Below are 12,807 nucleotides of genomic sequence, written 5' to 3' on the forward strand. Positions count from 1 at the left end.
TGCCCTCGGGCAGGTTGGCCGGGATCTCCGTCAGGCCTTTACGGCGGCAGTCCACGATGTTGTTGTTGCAGGTGCAGCTGGGCGGACACACGGCCACCTGGGGGGCACAAGTCCTGGACTCCGTCTGAACTGGACCTGGAGACACACCAGCGGCGGCGAGATACATCGCAGTCAGAAATGAAAACATCTTTTCAGAAGGACGTTCGTCACGCATTTTGGGATATCTCAGGCCCTGTTTTCACTTGGTCACTTGTAACGGTTTCGGGGGATTGGATCACGAGAACGGATCTCGCAGCATCTGTTCCCACTTAGCCATTAACATGCGTCTCGAGCGTGCCATTTGTGATCGCATCACCCCCCCCCCCGCCGAACCTATGCAAATGCAACATGCGTCATTTCCGTTTTTAACCACTGGGGGCAGTAAAGCGCAAAACCACGGCGAGTTTTACATGACAGCGAATAAGAATCAACTTCCTGTTTGCGGACCATATGAAGTCACTCGTTATAACTCTACTGCAGCTCGTATGGATCCGAACGAGGAGTAACGACTGGTGGGACAGAGTGGTGACGACTTTATTTTCGGATCAACAGTGGCTGGCAAATTTTCGGATGCAACGTCGCACATTTAATCTCATATGTGGGGAAACTGCGACCGCTGCTCCGCTGACAAAATATGCTTATGCGGAATGAAATTTATTAGCATGCTAATAAAGGAGTCTAACAAAAATGATTTGTTTTGGCTTCTTGTTTGTAACTTTATAATGACGACGCCGGGAGGTGGGGCGCCGACCAAGTACGTACACGGGAGAGGTGAGTGGAGTAGGCGGTCCTTAATGTGGACTGAAGTCGCATTCTGTTCGCACGTCCGTGACGAATGCGTTTTTATGCGATGCGATCACCAAAACCACCTCGGGAGGTGGTTTTGGTGATCGCATGTCAAAACGGATTTGGACTGTTTGCACTTGGTCATTTCATGCGTTTTTCATAATCTGATCAGCAAAAAACGCATGAAATGACCAAGTGCAAACAGGGCCTTAGGCCAGGCAACGCTTGGATTCATAATTTTCTCTTTTAACTCTTAACGAGTGTGTCACGTTCTGAAGGACCTCGATTGAACACAGCAGGAAATAAAAGGCAGCAAAACTACATAATTATCATTCAACGAACAAACTAAAACTACAGATAGGATTCAGATGCCTGCAAGTGCTAGTAACTGGCAATAGTTTGCATGATGTTGTCCAATAAGTCAGTTACACTGACTTTCTAATCACGTAATGCAGCTGTTCTACGCAAATACATTGTCTTCCATTCAGAATAAATGGAAAGGTGAGTAGATAAACTTGGGTTTTAGGGTTAACTTCTGCTCACAGTAGATTTTTCCTGTTTCGTCAAAGTCTTTAAAGAGCGCTGTGCATCTACACATTATTACTGTTATTTTCCTGGCTGGATTTAAGCAAGATAAAAGAATTTAAGAAAAGATGGGAGGGATGAAATGGGAGAAATAGCACCTAAAAGTACAGCGAGCAAAGAGAGAATAACAAAACAGTTCCTTTGTGACAGCAAGGGGGGTTGAGAGCGCAGAGAGGGAGTGAGAAAAAAAAAAAGACAGTATAGAGAACCTGTAAGCAGAACAGGAGGAGATTATGAGCTAATAAAGAGAGCGCGGCCTGACAGACCATTACCATGTCCAGCTGAATCAGACGCCAATAAACAGCGTCGGCTCCACCTCGCAGCTGATAACGCCGCCGATGTTGTGCCTTTTTTATTTATTTATTTCATTTTTTAGCTGAACACACACTTCACGTCGAAGTCGGCGCTGGGCTGTCTGATGCCGATAGGGCCGGCGCTGGCAGCAGCAGCAGCACTTTTTTTTTTATATCCCCCTATTGTGTCCCTTAATGTTGAAACGTCTCCTCTGTCAGTGGCACTAAATTCAGCCATGAACTTTGATCTGAAACTTGTTCCGTCGCCTCGTCTCCCCACACTTCTTTGTTGGCCATTCCTTAATAGTTCTCCTGCGTCCGCCAGGTTTTATTGTGAACATCCTCGGTGGTTTTCTCCCCCTCGTTTTTAGCCTGTTAGATGGCGCTACAGTCATTCCATGTTGGGTTTTTTGTTTTGTTTCAGGTGACCCATTAAATAAAACATGAGATGAAAGCGCCTCGGCGTGGTATTTGTGCTAAAAAAAAATTAATAAAAATAAAAAAAGTCTTTGTGGGTGTGTTAATGTGACCTTACCGTTGCAGACAAAGTCTTTCTTGGGCACATCCGGGACATTGAGGCCCCTCATGTTGGCGGGGGCCATGCACTGAGTGAAGGGGGCCAGGCCTCGCCGCGCCCGCAGCCAATCGGAGAGCCACGACAGTTGACAGTCACAGTGGAGGTTGTTGGAGTGCAGACGCCTGGAATGAAACACAGAAAAAAAAAGGGTGTGACTCATTTGTTAACAACGCAATAAAACAACAGGTCTCCCTTCAAAACTAGAGAATAAGTCTACTTTTTGAAGGGTTATTCTACTTTTTGTTACACATGCAGTATCAGTTTTTGTTAACTGATTTAAATGACTTAATTGTTGTGATGGGAGGTCAGTTAGACTTTCAATTTTTCAGCGCCGAGCCGTGGATTCCAGAGTTCACCCTGAGCCAACGTTACTGTTGTGTTTTCCCGTGTGATGCCCTGCTGTTGGAAAAAGCTCTGCCTTGGCGGCGCGTGGTGATCGTTTATTATGAGAAAACGCTTGATTTATTTTTTTCAAAAGGCAAGCGTTGACGTCTGCGTGTAGCGTTAGCGTCTTTGGCTGGCCGCGCTTGTGTGAAACCATACGCACTGGTAGTGGGTCAAGTCTCCACCGCAAATGCATTTCATTTCATTTTTTTTTTTTTTAATACTAAAAATAGAGGCAGTTCCCACTCCAGTCCTGAGAATTTGATGCATGAATATTCTACCTTCAGCATCAGTGCTTTTCATCTTTAAAATCTGACTGTAAAAACAACACTCTGCTGAGGTTTCTCTGTGCAAAAGGTGATTCTGGCTACTATTGGACTAAAAAAAAATTACATCTGCTCACGACTTTGACTTTGCAGTGATGGAGCAGGCACATTGAGGGAAGCTGTGACTGCAGCACAGTTAATAAAACCAAAAAACAGACACAAAAAGAAAATCCCACAAAGAAATAAAAATCACTTCATCTCATTGTTCCACACCATACGCAGCCCTTGAAGCAGTTTAGCAAAAAGGAAAGAAAATGACCCGCATGATTTTTGCAATTTTCAGTCTTCTCCCAGATAATGGGGCGCATCACTCGGAGCCCCTTTGGATACACAGCGAAATGAAAGCGAGATTCTCTTCCCCTCGCTCTCATTATCACGCACGGTGCTATTAGATCAAATGAATTCATCAAAATCTCCCACTTGAAGTAAATTTCCAGGCTAACGGCCCCTTTTTTTTATGACTTGTTGAAAACGTACTGCTGGATGTGGAACGACGCATCAGGTGATTCTGAACAGGGCTTAGAGTCTTTATGGGAGGAGAAGTGGGGTGGGGTGGGGTGGGGGGGGGGGGTGATGCATGCGAGGGCGAGCGAACAGCAGAATGTCTTGTCAGCGCATTATATGCCAGCTGGGATATCTAGCCTTTCACAAGACTGAGCTCCTTTTGTAATAAAGCAGAGGACAAATCCTGTTATGGAACAGAGATGGGCTCATTGATGCTAGCAGCGGGGGCGGCCAGTTTTAATACTGCCCGTCCATTATAAATCCAGTTTATAGTCAGACCCCTGCCGGGAAATAGCCACATCCCGGCCCTCCCCCGGCTCAGCCTTAATTACTGACAAGTAGGATTAACACATGGGTGCAGAATGGGGGAGGCAGGGGGTACGAAGAGGAAGAGCGTGTGTGTGCGCTTGTGTGTGTGTGCGGGTGTGCGCGCGCATGTGTGTCTTTGTGCGTGGGGATTGTGTTGCTGTACTTTGGAGATAACTTTTGTTTGGCTTATTGGTTGTGTGCGACTGAGGACATTGTGTGTGTGTGTGTGTGTGTGTGTGTGTGTGTGTCTGCAGTTGTTGCTCTAGAGGACAACCAGCCACATCTTTAGTACCGTTAATTGCACCCAGAGATTGAAGCAGTGGGAGTTCTGAGCTCTTAACGGATTCTTCCTCTCTCTCTCTCTCTCTCTCTCTCTCTCTCTCTCTCTCTCTCTCTCTCTCTCTCTTTTTTTTTTTTTAGCAGGTGTCTGATTCAGAGGCTTTGTCAGATGCTGTCAGTTCTGCGAAGGGAATAGGGAGACGCCAACCTGGCTGACCAGATCAAAGTTCCCTAAATCCTGGATTTGTCTAGTGCATCCGTCTGGTCAATAGCGTATTGAAAGTGTTGAAAAAAACAGCTCCTCCCCGGCTTAGCCGCCTCTAACCCCAGAGCCATGAACAATGAAATAATGACGTCCGCAGAGGGAAGCCATCAAAGTTTATCATCTTTTACAGTGAGAATGGCGTCAGGTTGCATGATGGCAAAATTTACGCTGATTTCTTCAGCAGCATTTTGTTCAGTAATTGTGTACCATCAATTTCTGGTTCTTCGTCTGTGGTTTGACTTTCATCCGTAGGAAGCTGACTTTTTTTACTGAGACGCACTGAAATTTGCGAGCGGCTGAAAATGCTGCCGTTCTGTAAATTGGCAGAATGGATAAGCTGGACCCCAGAGTGAAATCTGATGTATCCAGCTGCCGTACAGACTAGAGTGCCAGAGTACATGCGGAATTAGTTTGAAAAAACTCTAGGCATGCAAATAAAATGAACAGAAAACTGAAATTGTGGGGAAATTGACTGGAAACCGAAATGGAAAATCAGAGAGGCAACAAAAAAAAGACACGGAGGGCAGTGAGAGAATTTATTTGGAAAGAAAGAAACAATCTAACGCACTCTGCACTCCTCGCGGCTAATCAAATCAGGGCTGTCTCTAAACAGGTTCGATTGAATGAGTCGTTCGTACTGAAGGGGCAAATTCAATAGCAGGAAGCCGTGGTGGTGGTGGTGGTGGTGGGGGACATACAGCGACAAGGAGAGGTGGATGCCGGGGTGAAGAGAGAGAGGAAGGCCTGAGGTGTGGAAGTGATGCAGGGAAAAGAGACGCAGGGAGATGGGACGCAGGCAGGAAATCAGCCGAGACGCTCAGTCAGTGTTGACGGAAGACAGAGGGAAGACGAGGGCCTTCTGATTAAAAGATATTGGATATCGGGAACCCCACGCTCAATCTGGCGGGAGCCGCGTGCAGCGCCGCTGCTGTCTCGAATCCAATTTTAAGAGGCTGATTTCAGGGCTGCCGGAGTTGCACCGGAATGCAGGTAATATCTTAAAAAAAAACAAACAAACCCTAAAAACTCAGCACGTTATTGGCTGACGGCTGGCGCTGAAGCGGGCGAGAAAAGACACAAATGGGTTCAAATGCGTCACCCTGCGTTTAGAAATCCACATTTATAAATGTTAAATGGGTCATTCGACCGCACTGGTGCGCCCCCCCCTTTTTTTTTTTTCTTTCAACGGTGACTCAAGGAGGAAATCCCATCCATGGCGCGTTGGTTTGGCAGAACAGAGTGGCCAGCGGTCCCACGGGATTATGGGTAGACTCTTATTATACGTAAATATCCAATAAAGGCGTAAAAAGATGGTGTGTTTGCAGCTTTTGGCTTGTGGTTGAAGCTGGACAATCAAGGAATCCTGTGTTTAATCAGTCAGAATGGATGATTTGGTTCCATTGTTGGGTGTGTGTGTGTGTGTGTGTGTGTGTGTGTGTGTGTGTGTGTGTGTGTGTGTGTGTGGGGTACTCACAGTGTCCGCAGCTTGGGCATGTGGTTGAAGCTGGACAGCGGTATGAGGGTGATGTTATTGTTGTTGAGGGTGCTGGATGGAGACACAGAGAGGGGAGAAGTTAAAGGCAGAAGAAAACAATTGCTCGAAAAACCCGACCGCCGCCGCTCTTCATATTTCTGCCATTTTTACTTTCTGCAAACTCCAAATGGTCCAAATGACATTTCATCCATAGCACAAGATCGAGTTCCTGCCCACCGTCTCCGTCAGACGGTAAAGGCAAAAACCAAAACAGTGAAAAACAACAGAAAAAAAGCATAAAAATCTGGTGACTTTTAGCTTTAGATGAGGGATTGGTGAAGGTTTCTTAAAATTATTATTTCCAAAGGGTCACAACCACAAACTGGGCAGATTGCTGCAGCAAACGATGACGTTTTCAGGCTGACCTTCATTATTATGGCACAGGATGCAGAAGCCACAATTCCACATTTTCTTGTTACTTTTTTTCAGTCCTCCTCCTTCCCACAATGACAAGTTCTCTTTTTCCAAGACGGACGGACGCTCATCGCGTCGGACAGACGGCAGCTCAGCCGTAAACATTTCTACGTGTTCCTTGACACTCCCACTCCAAACTGTCTCCCAGTGGACGACAAAAGGCCTTTGAATAACTGGAACACGGTAACGTGGTACGTTAGCGAGGTAATGGACGTTAGCGAGGAGTTTTCCTCGGCTGAAACACAAAATCCTGAACTTTGAGCGGAGTCGCTGCTATATGTTCCCAACTCATTATTTATTGATATGCGTGCGCACACACTCGCGTACACCCACACCCTTCCTTCCTCCCGGCTCTAGCTCGTAAGCAGGTCACCGCTGTCTCTGACTATTAGCCCTCTCATAAACTACACACCGCTCTCATGTGTTGTATCGACCTGATGCCGAATGAAAAACAAGGTTGACGGCCATTTCAACCAAACACACACACACACACACACACACACACACACACACACACACACACACACACACACACACACACACACACACACAAATGCGCGGATACGAGAAATCCCTCTGGGTGTGTCGGAGAAACACAAGACCTATCGATCTCTGTGGTTTGTGTGCATAAAAAAAAAACAAAAAAAAAACAGGATTGAAATGTGAGCAGAGGGATAAAATAATGCGGAAAAGACAAGTATTCCATCAAAGCCACCCCGGCAGTTGGCGGCAGCTCCCACTCGTATGCAAAGTGAAAACTGCAATGCCGTGGTGGAACTTGACTCCACACGGGAGGAAGGAGACGACAAAGACGGAAAATGGACGTTTGGCAGCGGCGATTTCCTGACAGAACAACAACAATTTACTCCAAGACGAAGAATAAAAACATCCTGAAACACCATCACATTGCTTTCAAAGTATTCTCACCCCTAAAATCCCTGATTTTGGATCATTACAACAACGATGCCAAGGACGATCCATTTACGATATCAGAAATAAAGAGCAAAATCGTCAGCAGCTTTTACACCTTTATACAACGAGAGTATTTTTTTTTCCCCTGGCAGCTTGTGTTTACTGAGGTCCACACCAGGCGGACCGACCCTTTGCTTTGTTTTTTGCACTACATCAATTCTCCCGGACACAAAATAGACTCAGTTTACTTTACACCTCACCCGAAAACCAGCGTGCGTCCAACAGGTCCTTGTTCTCGGCGGCCGGTCAGTTTTTTTTGTTTTGGGGTCAAAGAGACCAAACACATCCATTTTGCACTGCGGTCGGCGCGAGGACAAAATAAAAACTCTTTCCTACCCCAAAAAAAAAAAAAAAAAAAAAAATGAAATGGCACAAATTCAAATTAACATTATTCTTTAAGCAAAACCGCATAAAATGGTCCCGCTCTGTATTTTTTGCCTCCCCATGAAAACCTCAGCGAGAGGCTATCATCAATGGCCGAGGGGGGACTTTTTGCTTTTGGGTGCATCTGCATAATGTTTACAGTGAAACATTTGCTGTGTCCATGGTGAAGGTCGGCGCTGGTCCGGCGAGCTCTGACGTCACAGCCCTTCAGAACAGGCCCGTTATACCAGAGGTTCGATTTTTTTTTTTTTTTTTTTCCAACACCCACGCAGCCCTAAAATAGACGCGAATATTTTTTTGCTTCCCTCTGTTGATGTTACGACTTTTCTTCCTCTTTAATTTTTGCTTCCCGGTGTTCTTTCTACATTCCGCCGCCTGCCAGAATAGCCCGAGTGGCCTTGCTGGCCGGATAAAGTTACACGCACACACACACACACACACACACACACATACGCGCACAGAGAGTGCGGCTACGCTCGGCGGCGGTGGTGGTGGTGGTGGAGTGGAGATCCCGCTCCGTGTGTGTGTGTGTGTGTGTGTGTAATTCGATTGTGAAATAACAATCATTTCCCACAGTGCAGTTTCCCTGTCAGTTATCCTGCCACTCGGTGCGTTCAAACCCGCTCTTTACGTCTGCCGCCGTGATGAAGAGGCGACCCGCCGCGGACCCGGGCCAACACAAACACAGACGCCGTCATTTAGACGTCCGCAACTATGTTTTATATTATTGCCTTCTCTTTCGGAACCCTGCTGCTTATTTTGCACGCCTGCGAGTACGGCTGCAGCCCTTAAATCAGCCATAACAGAGAGAGAGAAAAAAAAACGTATGCATTCACAGAGAGAGAAAATGGGTTTAAATGGGAAAGTTTTTTTTTTTTTTTATGTTGAAAAAGATTTGTTGGGTTGAGAAAGTAAAAGTGACGCATCCGTGTTTAAGGTCTAGTGTGTAAAATTTGGCTTGATTTATGATTTTAACATTGGTAAAAGCTTAACACACTGCCCATAAATACATTAATAAAAGTCTATAATTGCAGCACATTAAAAGTAAGTTGGTGTTCCTAGAGAAAAAAACATAGAAGAAGGGTCTTGCTCCTAGTTAGCTGTCATCTTGTGTCACCATTTTTTTAAGGAAGCGCACCTGAAACACAGGTGAGCTTCCTTAAAGATTTCAAACACTGCACTTTGAAGCAAAGACAGTGAAAAAGCACCAAAAAGATCCCAAGTGCTGGTGTGAAAAATGTCTTCTCCATACTCGAAACCCAGAACAGAAACAGAAGCCTCTCTTGTTGGAATTCATGAATCGAGGCACATACAAATCAAGATGCACACCGCACCGCCGGAGCACCTGTGACTCTCCGCTTTGACTTCCAGTCCGTGGCTTCACAGCGTAAAAAACAAAACAAAACAAAAACGAGGAAACTTTTCGCTGCCTCTGCCCTCCAACTGCTGTCAGTCGGAACTTTACGGCCGTGCAGCTCTGACAGATCCCAGCAGGCTGCGCTCAGCCTTCCCCCGCAAAATCACACGCTGCAAAACCAGAACACCGGCCGTGCTCGTCCGCTGGCGATCGTGATCCAGCTGATGTTGCTGGTTGAGGAAAACAAGCTCTTTATCCGCTGCGTTCGCATCTCCATTGGCAGCCGTTGTTCCGAAAGAGAAACTGATTTGCTTCATTATTTTCTACAAGGCTATTTTTTTTTTTATTCATCCGCCTTGTTTGATGAGGCAAAAAAAGGCGATGATATAAATAAACTCTCCACTCTATGTCCCAGGGAGAACTGAGGCCATTGGTATTCATGGCTTTAAAGGTTCTGTATTATGCAAAATTCAAATTTCCAGTGTTTTCTAAGAATAATATGCGCCTCTAGCCTGGCAATGAACTTCCCAGAAATGGGGAAAAGTTGATCCAAAGTTCATTCCGAGTGTGTACGCAAACGTGCAGCTGCGTTAATGAGCTCTTTCTGATGTCACAAAGGGAACTGTTAACAAGCCACCTTGTGAAAATCCAGTGAACAATGAAGGTTTTTGGAAGGGGACAAAACGGGATGTTAAACCTTTTCTAAAAAGAATTATGTCAATTGTCAACGGCATCTTAACACCCGGAGTCCTGCATCCACTCTCAGTGTTTCTTCAACACTTTGAAAATACTCCACGAGGAAGATCTGAGCGTTTTGCCTGAGCAAGTCGCAGAAAAAGAATCCCTCCGAGACGCATCCTGCACCGTTCACAACCCGCAGCATCGCTTCTCCAAAACGCCTATTCAGCCTCGTCGTCTCCCCCCCCCCCCCCCCCAACCCCCCACCCACCCTCTCTCCAGCCTCAGTTTACTGTTGAAACACCGACTCCCCCGCTTGCCTCTGTTTGCCTCTGTGTGCTTCTGCTCTGCGCGTTCTCTCGAGTCAGCGCGAGTGTTTTCCGCGGGGCTTCCTGGGCTCGGTGATGGAGGAGACTCTTTAGAGTCGGCAACACGCCGGGGAGACGCCACCAGGTTTGCCGCGCTCCGCTATGGAAGGGACCGCGTGTCAGACGGGACTCCCGATATAAAGAGCGATGCCATCATGCGGCGCCGAGGCCGGGGCCGCGCTCGTCAATCTTCCCCCGTCCTCCCTCGTGCACGTCTGTTCGTGGAGGTCACAGCATCCCTCCCCTCCGCTCTGCTCCGCGACGCACTTTTTACATCCCGGAGGTGAAGCCAGCCATGAAAAACTCCTTAAATAATAAATAAGTACGCATACACTGCTGCTGCTACCAAAATTTGGTTGCCGCATGCAGGGCGGCACCCAAATTTTGGTAGCAGCAGTTTCTGCACATTTATTTATTATTTAGGATTTTTTTATTTATTTTTTTATCATGACTGAGGTGATTTTGACAGGAGTGTGATCATCTGGCCCTTCAGATAATCAATGTTAATTTTTACTTTTCACTACTGACCTTGTAGTAATTAACAAAGTGATGGAGCAACATCTTTCTCTGATTTATTCAATACAGCTCGCATGTCCTTTAAGGACTGGAAATGAACATAATTTTAGGATCATATTGGCTGCAACAATTGCAGCCGTTTGTGTTACAAAAAGAGTAAAATCTACATGTCAATACATGTTTTTCTTAAATTTTTCAATTATTGTCATTAATAACAACACGCATTTGCACATGTCGGTGACTTTCTTCTTGTTCCTCTCCTCATGTACGCTCGTGTCTGAGCTCAATCCTGGTTAGCATTTGCGTCAACGTCCGTAAATTCCCAATTAGTCTTTATTATAGCGGACACAGATCGATACGCCGGCTACAGATGCCTAAAGAAAAAAACAAAAAACAAAACCCGCCGACGCAACTTTATGACCATGAGTACTGCTATTATCGACTTTGCATTCAATGTTGTAATTCTCTCCCGTAATCGCCCACATCAGTCTGTTTGCGGTGCCAACGGCTAGAATATATAGCGTGCACGTGAAAGGCATATTTCTTCATGTCAGGCTGTCGATTATTAGGTTGTTGATCATCAAATTAATTTTAATGCTGCCATTAAATTCATTCTATAAGATTCTGTCTCAATAAGTGAGCACTTTTAAAATGTCAAAAATGGTGCTGTGTACATAAATATTTTAAACTATTTATACCAATACAAATGCAGTTCCCAGCCATAAATTTTAATAGTATGCATCAGAAATGGCACAAAAAAAAAAAAAAAAAAAAGAATAAAAACAATACATTGATTTTTTTTTGGAGTTGTGTTGCAATTTTAGACTTTCACTTTTTGTGTGCTGATGTCTCTTTGTAGATGCTGGGCAGAAAATAAGACCCTTGTGGTGCTCTTGGACCAACTCTGAAATCAATAAGCCATTGTGGGAATGAGACCACAAACCGAACGCGCACAATGTGATTTTATGACCCTACTTACGACTCCAATGTTGGCCCAATTGATTCAAAGCGCTCCCAATAATTGCGGACAATATATTGGCCTGGGAAATCTTTCATGGGACCAACAGAATGTTCTCACTCGCTGGCCATCTTAGTGTCTCTTCTCAGTCGAGGAAGGGCTCTTGTGCAAGCAAACCACTTTTTTCCCAGGCCATGGGCCAGGATTGTAGATTTATCAGGTATCTTTATTGTGTTCAGCGAGGCTAATGTCATTCATAACTTTATACTGGACAGGGAAATGGGAGCAGACCTGATTTTCTTGATTTTTTCAGACATAAATTTCACTTAAAATTGGATGTATGCTTGTGAGTAAGGACTGAGCAAATATAAAATGTGTCAGAGATTAATCTAAGTTGGCACTCGCAGCCGACTTGAACTGAAAAAGGACAAAATCAGGTCTAAATCCTGACGAGTCTCTTGGAACACGCAGTAGTCGCAGAAGCAATAACTGCAGGAATAAATAAAGGAGGTTTTTGTCAGCTTTACAGGTTACTATTTACAGGAAACACATTCTAGTTTCGCTCTGCGGCTCTTCCTGAGGTTGTAAAAAATATATATCACGTGGAAACAATGTCTCTTTGCCGAGCGCGCTCTGCTACTTGTTGCTATGACAGTCGCTCCACCGGCATTTTATTCTCTTCTTCACTGTGAGCTTTCCCACACAAATGCTGAAAGGGGGCCAACCGTTGAAATGCCTAAAAGGCTCTGTGAGCCGTGTGAAGAGCCCTCGACATCTTCCCCGAGGCCTCATTACATCTGGGCGAAGAGGAGGCAGCAGAGAGACTCTCCACTCCTTCAGCCACTCATTTGTTTAACCCTTTCACACCCGCCGCCAGGAGAGCGGACCCCACTCAGCGCGAGCCTCTCCGTCGACGCCGCGGGTCACGTGACCATTTCACCCCTTGGCTCTTCCCATTAGCGCCGACACTCTGGAGGAGTGGGAGAGGAGAGGTAATTGTCTACAGGCGGATGCAGGGACTGACTGACGCGTGTGTGCGTTGAAGGCTGGACACCTGACGATCTATCTACTTAGACTCGGACAGCAGCCGCAACACAAAGGACACCTGCTGGATGGAACGGGAAGAGCAGACCCAACTAAATCCATTTCAAATGTTTCCGTGGTGATGGAGAAAGAATGTTAAAGATCTTGTCTTCTTCTGACAATGTTTGCTACTAATTCTTTCGACCAAACCGGTCAAATGAGAGCATCCTAGCTATGTGATGTCATAAAGGGCGGT

At 45.7% G+C, this 12,807-nt stretch overlaps 1 protein-coding gene across 1 annotated transcript in view; it reads right to left on the reverse strand.

The window, feature by feature from the left end:
* Positions 1-12,807, reverse strand: part of slit3 (slit homolog 3 (Drosophila)) — a 206,616-nt gene that overhangs the window by 52,860 nt on the left and 140,949 nt on the right. The window contains exons 7-9 of the mRNA XM_076012328.1: positions 5,822-5,893; positions 2,239-2,402; positions 1-135 (exon numbers count right to left, since the gene is read on the reverse strand). The exon at positions 1-135 is cut by the window's left edge and continues 10 nt beyond it. Coding sequence (XP_075868443.1) covers positions 1-135; positions 2,239-2,402; positions 5,822-5,893 — 371 coding nt within the window. The remainder of the gene's footprint in view (positions 136-2,238; positions 2,403-5,821; positions 5,894-12,807) is intronic.

Source organism: Nelusetta ayraudi, unplaced genomic scaffold, assembly GCF_046127955.1.
Source record: "Nelusetta ayraudi isolate G7.1 ecotype Tasmania unplaced genomic scaffold, CSIRO-AGI_Nayr_v1 ptg000005l, whole genome shotgun sequence".
NCBI lineage: Eukaryota > Metazoa > Chordata > Actinopteri > Tetraodontiformes > Monacanthidae > Nelusetta > Nelusetta ayraudi.